Consider the following 18,331-nt stretch of genomic DNA (forward strand, 5'->3'; position numbering starts at 1 on the left):
TATTTATTTAAAAGAGACAAAGAGAGAGAGAGAGAGATCTTAAATCTGCTGGTTCACTCCCTAGATGGCCGCAACAGCCAGGGCCAGGAGCTTCTTCTGGGTCTCCCACGCGGGTGCAGGGGCCCAAGGATTTGCGGATCCTCGGCTGCTTTCTCAGGCACATTAGCAGGGAGCGCCATCGGAAAGTGGAGCAGCCAGGACTCCAAAGCTGCAGGCTGTGGCTTAACCCGCTGCATTGTGGCGGCCCCCAAAACTCTCCTTTCTTAATTACTGTGCTAGACGCAGAGCTAGGCGCCATAGGCACAGTGAAACAAAGACCTAGGGGTGGCCCTGTCTGGGAAAGAAAACCCTTTGATCAAGCAGTCATGCGAAGGTAGAAGTGTGATAGTACTTGACTTAGTGGAAGCGATTTGGGAAGGTTGCTCTAAGGACTTGAGGCTTCATCTGCAATCTGAAGGAGAAACAGGAGTTAAATAGAAGAGGGAGAAGCACAATCCCAGGTGATAGCACAGAAAGGTGTGTGCCCTTGCGGGCACTTTCAGATAATGCCAGTGTGGATGGAGCACTAAGAACAACAGGAAACCACTGACTTGAAACAGGAGGTGAAGGAAGGCCGTACAACGTGATTGTATTTTAAACATAATTTGAGAATTGTGGATTCCTGGGCAGTTTTAAGAAGCAATACAGGGGGGCCGGCGCTGTGGCATAGCGGGTAAAGCTGCCTCCTGCAGTACCGGCATTCCATATGGGCGCCAATTCAAGACCCAGCTGCTCCACTTCCAATCCAGCTCTCTGCTGATGGCCTGGGAAAGCAGTAGAAGATGGCCCAAATGCTCAGGCCCCTGGGAGAGAGACCTGGAAGAAACTCCTAGCTCCTGGCTTCGGATCGGTCCAGCTCTGCGACCATCTGGGGAGTGAACCAGCAGATGGAAGACCGACCTCTCTCTCTCTCTCTCTCTCTCTCTCTTTCTCTCCCTGCCCTCTCTATAATTCTGACTTTCAAATAAATAAATAAATCTTTTTAAAAAAGGCAGCTATACAGGGAGATCATATGTATGATATGTATGCTTCAACCCTGGTGGAAACTTCTTGCAGAACTGTAGTGCAATATCACAACCTGAATCAGCCCAGCTCTGGCTGTTGGGGCCATTTGGGGAAGAAACCAGCAGATGGAAAACCTTTCTATCTCTCTCTCTTTGCCTATAACTCTACCTCTCAAGTAAATAAATAAATCTTTAAAAAAAAATAGGGGCATAACGGGTAAAGCCATCACCTATAATGTCGGCATCCCATATGGGCACCGGTTTGTGTCCTGGCTGCTCCACTTCCAATCCAGCTCCCTGCTGATGTGCCTGTGAGTAGCAGAAGATGGCCCGAGCTCTTGGGCCCCTGCACCCATGTGGGAGACCCAGAGGAAGCTCCTGGCTCCTGGCTTTGGGTCAGCCCAGCTCCTGCCATTGCTGCCATTTGGGGAGTGAACCAGCAGATCGAAGACCTTTCTCTGTCTTTCCCTCTAACTCTACCTCTGAAATAAGTAAATAAATCTTAAAAAAAAAAATAAAGCTGCTATAAAGCATTTTTTAGAGATTTTATTTATGTATTTATTTGAAAGTTGAGTTACACAGAGAGAGAAAGAGAAGCATGCCTGCATCCCAGAGTGCCTGGGTTTGAGTCCTGGCTTCACTTCAGATTCCCACTTCCTGTTAATGCAGAAAGTTCTTCAAGAAAAAAGGAAGTATAAACTTCACGTCTCTGGAATAAAGTGTCCAGGAGTGCAATTGCTGGGTCATGTGGTGGTTGTATGTTTATTTTAAGAAACTGCCCAGTAATTTTCCAGAGTGGCTGGACCACTTTACCTTCTGGTAGCTTTGGGATCCGCAAGTAGGGAGGCCTATACTTCCGGGAATGGAGAAGCCCCTACCTGTACTTGCAGGGAAGAAAAGTCCTTGTCAAGGTCCCCGCGGGTGCCTAAAGGTCAACCAATGAGGATCAGACCCGCCTCAACCTTTAACCCCCATGCCCTGAGTCTATAAAAGGAGCCCTCCCAACCTCTGACGTGCAACTTCTCCGGCCCCCGCTCTGTTGCTCTGTTGGGACCGGTGAACCTCGCCCGGGAGCGGAACCCCAATAAAAGCCTATGAATTAATTATCTGCCTGGGAAGATTTGTTATGCGCCGGATACCTTGCACCTTCCACCAGCAATAAGTATATGAGTGCTCTGGCTTCTCGGCATCTGTCATTTTGTGTTACAATTTTCATTTTAGATATACTGGTACATATGTAGTAGTATCTCAATGATCGTTTAAAAAAAATATTTGAGCCGGTGCCACGGCTCATTAGGCTTGGTTAGGGCACCGGATTCCGTCCCGGTTGCTCCTCTTCCAGTCCAGCTCTTTGCTGTGGCCCGGGAGGGCAGTGGAGGATGGCCCAGGTCTTTGGGCCCTGCACCCGCATAGGAGACCAGAAGCACCTGGCTCCTGGCTTCGGATCGGAGCAGCACGCCAGCCATACTGGCCATTTAGGGGGTGAACCAATGGAAAGGAAGACCTTTCTCTCTGTCTCTCTCTCTCTCACTGTCTAACTCTGCCTGTCAAATGAAAAAAAATATATGTATTTGAGAGACAGAGAGTTCCCATCCAGTAGTTCACTCCCAGAAAGCCCACAATGGCTAGGGCTATGCTGGGTTGGAAGGCAGAAGCCGAGAGCTTTGGTCTCTCCTGTGTGGTGCTGGAACCCAACTACTGGAGTCATCAATGCTGCGTCCCAGGATCTGCATCAGTCGGAGCCCTGTGGAACCCAGTCAAGTTGCCTTAACTGCTCAGCTAAAGGACCGCCCCTCATCATTTTAATTTATACTTCTTCAATTGCTAATTTTATTGAACATCTTTTCACGTTTGCCATCAGTGCACCCTCTTCATCAAAAGCATGTTTATGTCTTTCGACCATTTTCTAATTGAATTGTTTGGGTTTTTTCACTGTTGAGTTCTTCATATAGTCCAGATACTAGCCCTTTGTCTAATACTAGGTTTGCAACTATTTTTTCCCAGCCTGTAGCCTTTCTGTCTTACTTTTTTAAAGATTTATTTGAAAGGCAGAGTGACAGAGACATCTTCTATCTGCTAGTCCACTCCCCAAAACCCTGTAACACCCAGAGCTGGGCCAGGCTGAAGCCAGGAACTCCATCCTGGCCTCTCACGTGGTAACAAGGATCCAGGTACTTGGACCACCATCCGCTGCCTTCCCAAGCACACTGGCAGAAAGCTGGATGGAAAGCAAGTAGTCAGGTCGACAGGACACAGGGCTCACAAGCGATAGCTCACCCCGCTGTGCCACAATGCCCACCCCTCTATTCATCCTCTTTGATGAAGTCCAACTTCCAGAGCTTTTCCTTTTTGGCATCAAGTCTAAGTCTTTCCTTGGCCCTAGATTCTGAACTTTCTGTGTTTTTCTAAGTTTTATAGATTACATTTGCTGTAATAATTTTGAATTAATTTAAGTGTGAGATTTGGTTCATGGATGTTCTTTTCCTTTTGCCTATAGACGTCCAGTTGCTCAAGCATCACGATTAAATCTTTATTTTGGGGGCCTTGGCGTTCAGCACCAGCACCATTTATGGGCACCTGTTTGAGTCCCAGCTGCTCTACTTCTAATCCAGCTCCCTGCTATGTGCCTGGGAAAGCAGTGAAAAACGGCCCAAGTGCTTGGGCCCCTGCTACTAACATGGAAGACCTGGAGTAAGTTCCTGGCTCCTGGCTTTGGCCTGGCCCAGACCCAGCCGTTGCAACTACCTGCGGTGTGAACTACCCGATGGAAGATCTCTCTCTCTCTTTCTCTGTCTCTGTCTCTCTCTCTCTGTGTGTGTCTCCATCTCTCTGTAACTCTGCTTTTCAAATAAAATAATTTTTTTAGGCTGGCACCGCGGCTCACTAGGCTAATCCTCCGCCTAGCAGCACCGGCACACCGGGTTCTAGTCCCGGTCGGGGCGCCAGATTCTGTCCCGGTTGCCCCTCTTCCGGGCCAGCTCTCTGCTGTGGCCAGGGAGTGCAGTGGAGGATGGCCCAAGTGCTTGGGCCCTGCACCCCATGGGAGACCAGGAGAAGCACCTGGCTCCTGCCATCGGATCAGCGCGATGCGCCGGCTGCAGTGTGCCGGCCGCGGCGGCCATTGGAGGGTGAACCAACGGCAAAGGAAGACCTTTCTCTCTGTCTCTCTCTCTCTCACTGTCCACTCTGTCAAAAAAAAAAAATAATTTTTTTTATCTTTACTGGGGCCAGCACTGTGGCATAGTGGGTAAAGCACCACCTGCAGTGCCAGCATCCCATATGGGCACAGGTTCAAGTCCCAACTGCTCCACTTCTGATCCAACTCTCTGCTATGGCCTGGGATAGCAGTGGAGGATGGCCCAAGTCCTGGGACCCCTGCACCCGCAGGGGAGACCCGGAGGAAGCTCCTGGCTCCTGGCTTTGGATTGATGCAGCTCTGGCCTTTGTGGCCAACTGGGGAGTGAACCAGCAGATGGAAAACCTCTCTCTCTCTGTAACTTTGACTTTCAAACAAATAAACAAATCTTTAAAAAAAAACTTTACCTTTCCAAGTATGTTTCTCTGAGCAAAGTAACTAGGTGATGGATGCCTCATTTCTTATTTTTATCATTTATTAAGCTTTCTATACCAAGAGCTGATGGTGGGAACATGAGTTAGAAGGGTTCCTTACTTTCAAGGAGGACCTCTTGGGTCATATCATGAGAAGACCCAGAGAGCCTGACTCCACTTCCCAAGGGACCTCTCAAGACTTTTAAAGGCTTCCACGTTTATCTTAAAATTTATTTGGGAAGGTATAACTTCGTATTTTCCAAATGGCTACTCAGTTGTCAGTTCCATTTATTGAAATTTTTTTCTCGGCCGGCACCGCGGCTCACTAGGCTAATCCTCTGCCTTGCAGTGCCAGCACACCAGGTTCTAGTCCCGGTCGGGGCGCCAGATTCTGTCCCGGTTGCCCCTCTTCCAGGCCAGCTCTCTGCTGTGGCCAGGGAGTGCAGTGGAGGATGGCCCAAGTACTTGGGCCCTGCACCCCATGGGAGACCAGGAGAAGCACCTGGCTCCTGGCTTCGGATCAGCGCGGTGCACCAGCCACAGTGCACTGGCCGCGGCGGCCATTGGAGGGTGAACCAACGGCAAAAGGAAGACCTTTCTCTCTGTCTCTCTCTCTCACTATCCACTCTGCCTGTCAAAGAAAAAAAAGAAAAAAAGACTGGATGATTATAATATCTGCGTTACAGAGGAAGCACAGTGTATGTATTCTATATAAACTCTTTCTAGAGTTTCAGTATAAACTCTAGAAAGAGTTCATTGGTGGCATAATTGAAGCTTCTCAATTAAAAACCAGACTGGGAATTTGCATTTGGTCCAGCAGTTAAGATACCAGAAAGGTGCCTGTATTGCGTATCAGAGTGACTGCGTTTGATACTGGTGCTGGCTCCCAACAGTGTCCTGCTAATTCAGACCCTGCAAGGCAGCAGTGATGGCTCAAGTAATTGGGATCCTGCCATGCATGTGGGAAACCTGGATAGAGTTCCCGGCCTCTGGCTCTAATCCCCACTCAGCCGTGGCCTTTGCAGGCATTTGGGAAGACAATGAATGGGAGCTTGCTCTTTGCCTCCAAAATAAACATGTTTTTCCTAAACATAAAATTTAGGAAGATTTTTTAATTTTTTGACAGGCAGAGTGGACAGTGAGAGAGAGAGAGAGAGAGAAAGGTCTTCTTTTGCCGTTGGTTCACCCTCCAATGGCCGCCGCGGCCGGCGCACTGTGGCTGGCGCACCGTGCTGATCTGAAGCCAGGAGCCAGGTGCTTCTCCTGGTCTCCCATGCGGGTACAGGGCCCAAAGACTTGGGCCATCCTCCATTGCACTTCTGGGCCACAGCAGAGAGCTGGCCTGTAAGAGGGGCAACAAGGACAGAATCTGGCACCCCGACTGGGACTAGAACCCGGTGTGCCGGCGCCGCTGGCAGAGGATTAGCCTATTGAGCTGCAGCGCCGGCCAGGAAGATATTTTAATACTGGGTTTCTCTATTGAAGATCATGGGATACCACTTTTCATCAGATTTGCAAAAATACCTACCCATCCATTTCTTTCCACTACTACTACCCTAATCTAATCCATCTTTTCCTTACTATCCTATAGTCAGTTCTCACGCTCCAATCAGAGCGGTCTTTAAAATTTAAGTTAGATGTTATGCTCTGTGCAAAACCTTCCAACAGCTTCTCATCTCAGAACCAAAGCCTGCAAGGGAACTGGAAAAAGCCAAGATCAATTTTTAGTTCTGCTGTGAAGTGGATGTGGGTTCAAGGAAATAACATTTTATTTCCTGAGGAAAACTGATCTGACAAAGAGGAAACTGATGAGACAGAGAGGCGAGTGCTGGAGAGATGTTCTTGAGTAGGCCTCCAGGCCCATTTCTTTCCATCAATTTTCCTCAGAGCCTATCGTCCCCAACAATCTAAAATGTACAACCAGGGCAGGTGTGTGGTTAAATTATCAGTTAGGATGCCTGTCTCATATCGGAGTACCTGGGTTTGAATCCTGGCTCCACTCCCAATTCCAACTTCCTGCTAATGTACAGCCTTGGGAAGCAGCAGGTGACCTGGGCTCCTGACACTGACATGGGAGACCTAGATTGGGTTGCTGGCTCCTGGCTTCAGCTCAGGTCAGTCTCGGCCAATGCAGATATTAGGGGAGTGAACCAGCAGATGGGATTTCTGTCTGTCTGTCTCTCAAGTTAATAAATTGCCTATGTAATCTTCCTCCCCCCTTTTTTAAAAACTTTTAATAATGCTCCACTGCTTTCTGCAAAAAACTGTAGTTTACCCTGGCATACAAATCCTATTCTTTAGTAATTTATGAGGCAGTGATTTTATGAAGCATCATACTAGGTGCTGTTACAGAGTTCACAAAATAGGCTTGGTCTTCACTCCAGTGTTAGTTATCGTGTAGTTGGAAAGGCAAACAAGTGCATAAGCTCTAAAAATCTGATACAGGACAGGAAATACTAGGCGGTGTTTAGACGCACCTGAGAATCAATCAGGAAGAAGGAAAATGTAGTAGAGAAACTAACAGAAGAACTAAAAGCCTTGAGAAGTGACAAGCAGTGAGGGGACCCAGGCACATCGGAGTGACTGCGTTTTGGTTGAGGAATGCTTCAGTTTTAACCACAAAGATTGGCTGATACAATACAGGTAGATTTATAGAAGGCGGGGTGATGAATCCTATCTGATTATTTTTCAAAGAAATCTGAGGCAAGTTGGTCTTTAGTTGGATGGAGAGGGGAGGATAATAACCAGTCATGAGAATAGTAACAGAAGTCAGAGCTGTTGCCTATTCTTTGGCTCTGCTGTGGTCAACTGGGGAGTGAACCAGTTGATGGAAGACCTCTCTCTGCCTCTCCTACTCTGTGTAACTCTGACTTTCAAATAAATAAGTAAATCTTTAAAAAAGAAAAAAGAAAAGAGGTCTGTATCCCTAGTGTCAAGTTCCATGCAGGACTTGTAAGGATTTAAGTGAGGGTTTTCACTAATTTTTAACGTAACTTTACTAAAACTTTGTGCAAGCTAAAATGAAAACTGATTAGATACGAAAGAGACAATGACTAACCAATCCCTGGAATAAAGCAGCGCACATTATTTGTGCTTGTTCAAGAATGGTGCTGTTTTGGCTGCACCTGTTGCCAATGCGAAGTGCTCCCGCACTGCTGCAGACAGCATGGACAGACCACCAACTTGGCTTTCATTTTGTCCTTTTGTTTTATTCAAATGCCCAAACATTAAGTTCCAAAATACAAACTGTAGTTATACTCAGTTGTGTTTGATTTAAAAACATTGATTCTACTTGGTCAACAACTTTCAAAACTCAGTGTGAGCAGCTGTGACTAAATGCTTCCCCGTCCATTTCTGGAGGATAACCCTTGCATGTTAGAAACTACTCCAACTTCCACTCTACAAAAAGGAGAATGATGCTGCAACAGAAAGATACTGAACCAAGTTATAATGTGAAAGACTTTCTGAGAACTTGAGCCATTACTAAGAATACCTGTTTCCTAGTCCATACTACACCAATCAGGCTTAAACCCTTGGTAATAGTGCAATTCTGGCTTTACTCAACCATAAACAGGTACCCCTCACATCCCTTTTATTACATCATAGAAAGTTCAACTTTTCCTCAACAGGATTTAGAATTTGTTCATAGCTTAAGGTTCATATTCTAAGAAAAAGGAAAACTCTGAACTCCCAAAACATGAAAACAAATATTTAAAGGTATGCTGACTTAAACAGTCTCAAATGAGATTAAACTGAATGAACAATGCAGAAACTTGTATTATTATAATAGAAAAGAAAAAAAGCTTAAAAGGTACTCAAATATATTAATATTCATGGAATTAAACGATAAGTTTTATTTTCAAGTCCAAAAATTTTCCTCTACTTTTTAGTTTTGCTACATAATAAAAGCTATAACTTATACTTAGTGTAAACACATTCACTTTGGCTGATAGCAAAACAAAGACTTTAATGTTCTACGAAGACAAATAATTAGACAAATGACTTGCCCCTGCTCTCCAACCAAAAAAAAAGGAGAGCTAGCTCAGTATTTTAGGTGAGTGCACAATATCACACTATTTTATTGAGGTTAGCACTTGGCTGTTACTATGTCATACTATTTATAGAATTAGATGAATAGTTTTTTCCTGAAGATGTGAGTCATACTTCTGGTTCATCTATTCTAGCACTAAAACGGAGCAAAGATAGCAAATAAATCAGACAAGTCAGCAAGAAAATGGGCTTTTTAAAAGTACCAACTGGGAAGTTAGTGTCATGCATTAGCAGATAAGACTAAGAATAAAGCCAAACAAATCATTGAAATTGAGTACTTCAGGGTATTTGTCCATGACATTTTTAACTATTTGGAAACATCCAATTTTTAAGATGAATAAAACTCCAGTATTTTCAGGAGGTAAATGTCAGTAGAAAAAGGTAACACTAAAGAATAGTATCCCAATGTTTAATTTTAAAGAATTTATTTTCCCATTTGTAGAGTGACATTATTGTAAAATCCACAGTTATTCCAATATCTGCATTGCTTCAAAGAACTCCTAAGAATTTTGTTAAAGCACATTTTTAAAAAACTGAACCAAAATAATGTACATTTTATCTCTAAACATTGTGTCATTAAAGTCCATGTAATGTTCTCTGTATAAATCAATGTGATGTTACTATAATATACATGATCTGATTCTTATCCTAAAGGCTTCTGACCATGTTTGATAGCCAGACAGATCAATGCCTTTAATGTCAGACTGTAGAAACAGTTACAACCCTAGAGAAAGGAAGGAAGAGCTGTATACACAGGACGGAGGTCTGACGGCTTAGCTATTGGCAGCATCCGCTTGGCGAGGCCATCCTTCCTCTTCAACACCAGAGTCGTACTCCTCTTCAGGGGAGTCTTTTGCTGGAGCCCTACAACAAAGAGCCGTGTCCATTTGTTAAGCGGAGATAAATCTGATGTCTACACTTAAAGCAGTAAATTAATGTTCCTAGCTAAAATATCTTCAAATATAGAAAATATAAAGAGCAATTTTAACATTCTGATTACTTGGGGTAAAATATGGAAACAGATTACACAACTTTAAGACTCGCAAGTAAATTTCCCCAATAAACTTCCTGAAGTAAATGGACAAGGTTTCAGTCGTGAAGGATTAAAAAAATCCCTTTCCCGAGGAAACAATGTAAATTCTGCTATTTTAACTGGAATGCTTCACATTGAAGCACATGTGATGGTAAAGAAGGTTACTACTTCTGACCAAATCTGATTTCATTCAAATTAGCCAAAATTATGATCCAGGTCACCACAAGTCCTTTTAACATCACACATCAATGCCATTAAACAATAAAAATAGATTCTCTCTCTAAATAACTAAGGTTGTTTAAAACCAATCAACTGCCTTTAAAGTTATCTCAGAAGATAAACAAACATAAAACATAACACACTTTGTGACTCAGTTAACCAGAAGCCTAAGTCTTGTGTAAGTAACATCCAGTGTCAAGCACTGTATAATAAATATTGAACAAATCAGAGGTCAGTAAACTACCACTTACAAACCAAATTCAGTCCTTGCCTGTCTGTGTAGAGATTTACTGGAATTCAAAGAAACTCATCCAATTGTACATTGTCTCTGGCTGCTTTCATGCTAGGAGGGCAGTGTCTCAGTACAGGGTGTATGGCTCAGAAGGATTTATCTAGCACTTTATGAGAAAGTTTGCTGACCCCTGGGATAGGTAAAGCAGTGAATGTCAAGCAGTGTGTCAAATTTATTAATTGATGTTACTACTGAGAGGAAACATTATGACAGAAAAGTCTGGTCTTATTAAAGACATGAAAAAGTTATTCATGAATCAGATCAATTTTCAGAAAGACTCAAAAATGTTTTATTATTTTATAAACCCAGGTTATATTTTTCTATAAGAAAATCTGAGTACAGCTTTCTTTACAAATACAAGAAATAATAATGCCATTTCCAAATGACAGAACAATAAACCACAGCAAAAAGGAGCAATAAGAGTTATACATTTTAGATCTGTTCTGGCTTGAAATACACTTTACCGAATGTATCCTGGTTCCTTTTTCCCTTCTACTACTTCTTTGTCAACCTCCACACAGACAATATCAGAATTAGGGACTTCAAACATTGGTTCTAGTAACAGCTTTTCCTAAAGAGATAGAAAGTAATCAATCACATGGAAAACAGAAAGGATAAACACCTTTATACTCACTCAATAAACATGACTGCATCTCTATTATACACTAAAAATTGAATGTTGAAGGCAACACTGAAGCTTCATATTCTTTAAATTAAAACAGCTTCTAACTAAAATTCAGTGGAATCTTCCATGCACTGGTTCTCTCCCCAAGTGGCTGCAATAGCCAAGCTGGACCTGTCCGAAGCTAAGAGCCAGGAGCTTCCTCTGGGTTCTCCTTCATGGATGGCAGGTGCCATGGCCTTGGGCCATCTTCCACTGCTTTCCCAGGCACATTAGCAGGGAGCTGGTTCAGAAGTAGAGCAGCCAGGACATTAACTGGTGCCTATATAGGATGCTGGCACTACAGGTTGGCACCTTACCCACCGCACCACAGTGCCAGCCCCCAAAGATAGTTTAATCTTAAATCATCTCTACTGGGGCTGGTGCACTTGGTTAATCCTCCGCCTGTGGCGCCGGCATCCCATATGGGCACCAGGTTCTAGTCCCCGTTGCTCCTCTTTCAGTCCAGCTCTCTGCTGAGGCCTGGGAGGGCAGTGGAGGATGGCCCAAGTGCTTGGGCACCTGCACCCACATGGGAGGCCAGGAGGAGGCTCCTGGCTTCAGATCGGCGTAGCTCCAGCCATTGCAGCAATCTGGGGAGTGAACCAACAGAGGGAAGACCTTTCTCTCTGTCTGTCTCTGTCTGTAACTCTACCTGTTAAAAAAAAAATCTTAAAAAATCATCTCTACTGAACTCTTCAACTTCAAACTATGACTTCAAATGACCTTTTTCTCAAGTGCTATAGATCTAACAGTCATTTACTACAGGAAACTACCTTTGCCTAAAGATCAGGGCTGAATTATATTCCACCTAAAGGAAGATACTGGTTGAGTACATCAAATTCCCTAAAAAATGTCAACTGTATCACTTACTCTTACAGTATGCATGATTATAAATCTGTCCTTATCAACACCTTAAGCCCAGGTCCTTTCAGGGTATAACCTCAAATTATCTGTGACAAACGTATAAGTTCTAATCAAAAGTCTTATTGAGATGAGGGAAGTGATAGAAAGCAGTGAAATCCTTAAAAGAGAACAGGAGGCCGGCGCCACAGCTCACTAGGCTAATCCTCTGCCTGCCGAGTCGGTACTCTGGGTTCTAGCCCCAGTTGGGGTGCTGGATTCTGTCCTGGTTGCTCCTCTTCCAGTCCGGCTCTCTGCTGTGGCCCGGGAGTACAGTGCAGGATGGCCCAAGTGCTTGGGCCCTGCACCCACATGGGAGACCAAGAGGAAGTACGTGGCTCCTGGCTTCGGATCGGTGCAGCGCGCCGGCCATGGCAGCCATTTTGGGGATGAACCAACAGAAGGAAGACCTTTCTCTCTCTCTCTCTCTCTCTAACTCTGCCTGTCAAAAAAATAAATAAATAGGCCGGCGCCGCGGCTCACTAGGCTAATCCTCCGCCTAGCGGTGCCGGCACACCGGGTTCTAGTCCCGGTTGGGGTGCCAGATTCTGTCCCGGTTGCCCCTCTTCCAGGCCAGCTCTCTGCTGTGGCCAGGGAGTGCAGTGGAGGATGGCCCAGGTGCTTGGGCCCTGCACCCCATGGGAGACCAGGAAAAGCACCTGGCTCCTGGCTCCTGCCATCGGATCAGCGCGGTGCGCTGGCCACAGCGTGCCAGCCGTGGCGGCCATTGGAGGGTGAACCAACGGCAAAAGAAGACCTTTCTCTCTGTCTCTCTCTCTCACTGTCCACTCTGTCAAATAAATAAATAAATAAATAAATAAATAAATAAAATAAAAAGAGAACAGGAATAGGTGCTTCTTTGCACACAGGAAAGGAAACAGAAACCCATTATTCAGCCAGACCTGGAGGGAAGCAGGAAAACTCTAGGGAAGTGGATGGCATCAGAAAACAGACCAGGTCCCTAGGATCTGTAACAAAATTAAAAAATGAGTTCAGGGCCAGCCCTGTGGCATAGCATGTAAAGCCAATGCCTGCAGTGCTGGAATCCCACATGGGTACAGGTTTGAGTCCCAGCTGCTCCGCTTCTGATCCAGCTCTCTGCTGTGACCTGGGAAAGCAATGGAAAATAGCCCAAGTGCTTGGGCCCCTGCACCTGCGTGGGAGACCCGAAGGAAGCTCCTGGCTCCTGGCTTCGGATTGGCACAGCTCCAGCCATTGCAGCCATCTGGGGAGTGAATCATTGATGGAAGACCTCTCTCTCTGCCTCTCCTTCTCTCTCTGTGTAACTTTCAAATAAATAAATCTTTAAAAAAAAAAAAAAAACTGAGTTCATACCATCTTCAAGAAGTTTAGGATAAATGTCAAGGTATCTGTGATTTACAAACAAGTGAGAATGAAATTTCAATCCTACTTTTTACTTGTTGACTATGATGAGTGGCAAACAAATTAAGCCTATGAATACAGAGTGGATCAAAATTATGTTTTTGCAAAAACTGATGAAGGCAGAAGAGTGCAGGAGGGAGATTGGAGGGTGGGAGAGGGAGGAGTAGGGAAGTGTAGTTGTCTTCTTGGAACTGTACCTATGGAATGCATGAAATCTTTATATTAATAAAATTTTTTAAAATAAATAAAAACTTCTATGAGCAAATTAAAAAAAAAGAAGAAGAAAGAAATTCTCTGGGCTTATTCAAAAGCCCATATAGAATTTTCTGAAATTCTCCTTGCCACAATCCTTTCTCTAGTTCATTAATCATATCATGTATGTGTTCTTTGTCCCAAACATCTTAGTCTTTTTAGAAAAAAAGCAAAACACACTGTGGACCACCCCTTCTCCTGCCACCTATCACAGAAAAACTTAGGCCAATTCTCTAGATATATTTGCAAAAGAAAATTGGGTAAGTTTAATAATTCTTAAAACTCAGACCAAGAGATAATTTACTTTTTGTGGAATAATGCAAACTTACCATTATGGACCGAAGGCCTCGTGCACCTGTTTTTCGTTCTAGGGCCAATCTGGCTATAGCTTTCAAAGCATCCTCAGTAACATTCAGTTCACACTAAAAATACATTAAAGATAAAAGAGAATTTAGATAATTATAATATTTTCCTAATGTAACTACACAGTATTTGATCTATTAGCTATTATTACCTACCACTATTACTAGTCTTAGAATCACAGAATTTTAGAATGAAAAGAAACCAACGCCCTGACTACACAATAAGTAAGTTCCAGAGGGCTGAGCAAAGTGACTCGATGATACTCAGAAACACAGGCAGGGTCAGGATGTACATGCCTCGACTGAACTCATCCCCTTTCAGACTAAAGTATCACTTAGAGTTCATTACTTTCCTCCTAAAACATCTTCTGAGGTTCTTAAAATTACATTTTAGAGTATTACTAATCTTCTCATCTTGTACAACAAAGGTAGAACTCAGGACAAGTCTTTTATAAATTACCACAAATTTCAAAAGATGAGAATATTAAAAAAAAAATCAAAATACTTTGAATTAGAAAACTTCACAGGGCCACCACTGTGGCACGGCAAGTCCCTGCTGAAGTGCCTGGAAAAGCAGTGGAAGATGGCCCAAGTGCTTGGGCCCCTGCTACCTGCACAGGAGAACCAGATGGAGTTTTGCATTTCTGGATTTGCCTGACTACTGCAGTCATTTGGAGAGTGAACCAGTGGATGGAAGATCAATGTTGCTCTCTCTCTTAATTGCCTTTTGAGTAAATAAATATATCTTTAAATTTTTTTTCATAAGATCTTATTAGATGACTTGTTATTAATGCTTTCCTCCAGAAAATGTGAAATTTAAGTGACGTGATTATTTCTCATGGTGTTTTAGAACTTTGCCCTCAAGCAGCACTTGTTTCTGTGACTGATCTATGACAGTATCATTATTAGGAATTGCCAAGTTTTTTTCCTAGTCCTCCAAGAGGCTTTCTAGATTCACATGAACTTTCTAGAACACTGTTCAATATTTGATGAACCCCTATGTATTTACATACTAGAAACTGAAGGACAAATTAGACATCATCTTTGCTGTCAAAAAATTTAGCACACTGGCATTTACAGACCAGTGAATGAACAGGATGCTAAGGGAGCACCAAAGTAGAGGCATCCAAAGACGACAATGGGGCCACTAAAGAATTTTAAGGGAGTAAAAGAATTAGCAATTAGTGAAATTATTGTGACTATTCATTCAATAAATACTAATTAAAAACATGTGCTTGATGGGCACTGTGCTCAATAATTTAAAAATTATCCATTTGGATGTGGAAGATAATGATATTTTGTTGGTGATGGTCAAGACACAGACTTGAGACAGGAAGACAAAGTAGGAACCAAACGTATGGATTCAAGTCAAGAATGATAAAAGGGCTTAATCTAAGTGACAGCAAAGGAGAGATGATATTTACAAAAAAGTTAAAAAAGTCCAGAACGTTTGTTATCTGATTGGAAGTGTGGGTTGGAGTGACAGGTCACTGCAGTGTTTGGCTGCAGAGATGTAGATATGAAAACTAATAAAATTTATGTAGGGACCAATGTTGTGGCCCAGCGAGTTAAGCTGCCACCTACGATGCCAGTATCCCGTATCAGAGCATTGGTATGAGTCCTGGCTGCTCCACTTCCAATCCAACTCCCTGCTAATGTATTAGCCTGGAAAGGCAGTGGAAGATGCCCCAAGTGCTTGGGTCCCTGCCACCCACACGGGAGACATGGATGGAGTTCTGGGGTGGTCCCAACCATTGTGGCCATTAGCTGGAGTGAACTAGGCAGATGGAAGATCTCTCTGTATGTCTCTTCCTCTCTTACTATTTCAGAAGAAAATATAAATCTTTTTTTAAAGACTTATTTATTTGAAAGGCAGAGTTACAGAGACAGAGGGAAAGGGAGAGAGAGAGAGAGAGAAAGAGAGAGAGAGAGAGAGAGAGAGAGATCTTCCATCTACTGGTTCACTCCCCAAATGGACATTAACAGCCAGGGCTGGGTCAGACCGAAGCCAGGAACCCAAGGCTGCTTCTGGGTCTCCCAGGTGGGTGCAGGGGCCCAAGTATTTGGGCCATCTTTGCTGCTTTCCCAGGTATATTAGCAGAAAACTGGATCAGAAGGAGAGCATTCAGGACTCAAACCTGTGCCTTGTGTCAGGCAGTGGCTTTATCCACTGTGCCATAATGCCGCCCTGCCACCCCTCAAAGAAAATCTAAAAAAAAATTTATTTAAAAAAGTATATAAGGGGTATTTTAAAAGCTTGTGGAAAATGGATTTTTTAAAGATTTATTTATTTATTTGTAAGACAGAGCAACAGAGAAAGGAGGGAAACAGAGATATTCCACTTGCTGATTCATTCCCCAAATGGCCACAATAGCCAAGTCTGGGCCAGACCAAAGCTAGAAATTCCATCCTTGCCTCTCACATGGATGGCAGGGGCCTAAGTACTTGGCCTATATTTCTTTGCCTTCCCAATCATATTACCAGAATTCTGGGATGAAATATATACATATTACATACATATATATATACACATATATATATGTAATACATATATATATATTTAAGATCGATTGATTGATTTGAAAATCAAGATTGTAACAAGAGAGGGAGAGACAGAGAGAGATCTGTCATCCACTGGTTCATTCCCCAGATGGCTACAATGGCCAGGGCTAGGACAGGCCAAAGCCAGGAGCTTCATCAGGGTCTCCCGCATGGGTAGTAGGGGCCTAAACACTTGGGCTATGCTCTGCAGCTTTTCTCAGGCACATTACCACAGAGCTGGATTGGAAGTGGAGCAGCCAGGACATGAATTAGTGCCCATATTGGATACCAGTGTTTCAGGCAGTAGCTTTACCCACTACACCACAATGCCAGCCCCTACAATATTTTTAAATTCAATTTCCCCACAAACTTTTTGTAAACCCTCCTATAAAAGTTCACATAGTATGTCATACCAAAAATATTTAGAATATCAAGGCTGAATGGACAATCCCATGTGTTTGGCTTAGAGACTGATGGCATCACTTCTTTATTTCCTTGGGCTAAAGCTACAATGACAACATTAAAAAAAAAAAAAAAAAAAAAGAAGCCAACTCTTACTAATATAATGTGCAATGTGTCTTCCCTGATTCCTAGATCCATTATTTAGTCAGGAACAGGCTGATATTACAGGCAAGCAGGATTTCTTTTTAATCTGTTAGACTAATTTATATAGTGTCTGAATAGTGAGAAATCATAAATCAGTGAAGAATGAAAAATAAAAGGCTGACCTTATCCATGCTGAATAAAGCCTGGTACTGAGGAACGACAGCATTGCGTGGCTCAGTCAGTATCTGTACAAGTGTCTTCTCGTCTAGGCTATGCAAAGGAACAACCACAGGCAACCGGCCCACAAACTCAGGAATCATGCCAAATTCAATGAGATCCCTGGCTTCCACATGACGCAACAGCCGGTCTTTTTCTTCGATGTCTTGGTGAGTATTCGACTCCCCACTTCTATTAGCAAGGTCTGCAGCAGCTGCAGCTCTTCTGCCTTTTCCCAGGTTAGATGGTGTTCCAAATCCAAGGTACTGTCAGAGAAATTACACATATTATAAATTTGGATAAGGTGCCAGTCCTCACATGAACTTTGCAACAACTCTACAAGCAGATTCTATTATCATTCACATTTTTAAAAACATTTTTTTAAAGATTTATTTATTTATTAGAAAGGCAGAGTTAAAGAGACAGAGTGTGATCTTCCATCCACTGGTTCACTACTAAAATAGCCACAACGGCTAGAGCTGGGCTGATCCAAAGCCAGGAGCCAGGAGCTTCTTCCAGGGTTCCCATATGGGTGGCAGGGGCCCAAGCCCTTGGGCTATCTTTCACTGCTTTCCCAGGCCATCAGTTGGAAGATGGATTGGAAGTGGAGCAGCTGGGACTCGAACCAGGGCCCATGTGGAATGCTGGTGCCGCAAGCAGCAGCCTTATCTACCTCACTACAGCGCTGACCCTTATCATTCACATTTTACATAGGAAGACAAACAGGCTTGGGGCCAGTATTGTGGTACAACAGGTTAAGGCACTGCAGCATCCCATATGAGTGCTGGTTTGAGTCCTAGCTGCTCCACTTCTGATCCAGCTCCCTGCTAGTGGCCTGGGAAAACAGCAGATGACTCAAGTGCTTGGACCCCTGCACCTGTGTGGCAGAACTGGAAGAAGCTCCTGGCTCCTGGTTTGGCTTGGCTCAGCCCAGGCCCTTGTGGCCATTTGGGGAATGAACCAGCAGATGAAAAATCTTTCTCTCTCTGTACTCTGCTTTCCAAATAAATAAAATAAATTAAAAAAAAAAAAAAAAAAAAAAAGGAAAGAAAAACAGGCTCAGACAGGTTAAATAAATTGTCCAAAGTCTTGTTACTCTAAGTATTAAAGCCAGAAGTATTTTCTTTCAAGATTTATTTATTTGAAAGGTAAAGTCAGAGAGAGAGAGAGAGAGATTGTCCATCTGGTGGTTCACTCCCCAAATGGCCACAACAGTGAGGGCTGGGCCAGGCTGAAGCCAGAAGCTTCACATGAGTTATCAGGAGCCCAAGCACTTGGGCT

The 18,331-nt window shown here is 43.6% G+C and overlaps 1 protein-coding gene across 2 annotated transcripts in view; it reads right to left on the bottom strand.

The window, feature by feature from the left end:
- Window positions 1-7,780: 7,780 nt before the first annotated feature.
- Window positions 7,781-18,331, bottom strand: part of CLPX (caseinolytic mitochondrial matrix peptidase chaperone subunit X) — a 46,662-nt gene continuing 36,111 nt past the window's right edge. For both annotated transcript variants that reach the window (XM_002718000.5, XM_070054384.1), the window contains exons 11-14: window positions 17,017-17,316; window positions 13,715-13,807; window positions 10,651-10,757; window positions 7,781-9,506 (exon numbers count right to left, since the gene is read on the bottom strand). In XM_002718000.5, the coding sequence (XP_002718046.1) occupies window positions 9,416-9,506; window positions 10,651-10,757; window positions 13,715-13,807; window positions 17,017-17,316 (591 nt within the window). In that variant the 3' untranslated portion in view covers window positions 7,781-9,415. The remainder of the gene's footprint in view (window positions 9,507-10,650; window positions 10,758-13,714; window positions 13,808-17,016; window positions 17,317-18,331) is intronic.

This window comes from Oryctolagus cuniculus, chromosome 12 (genome assembly GCF_964237555.1).
Source record: "Oryctolagus cuniculus chromosome 12, mOryCun1.1, whole genome shotgun sequence".
Taxonomy (NCBI): Eukaryota; Metazoa; Chordata; class Mammalia; order Lagomorpha; family Leporidae; genus Oryctolagus; species Oryctolagus cuniculus.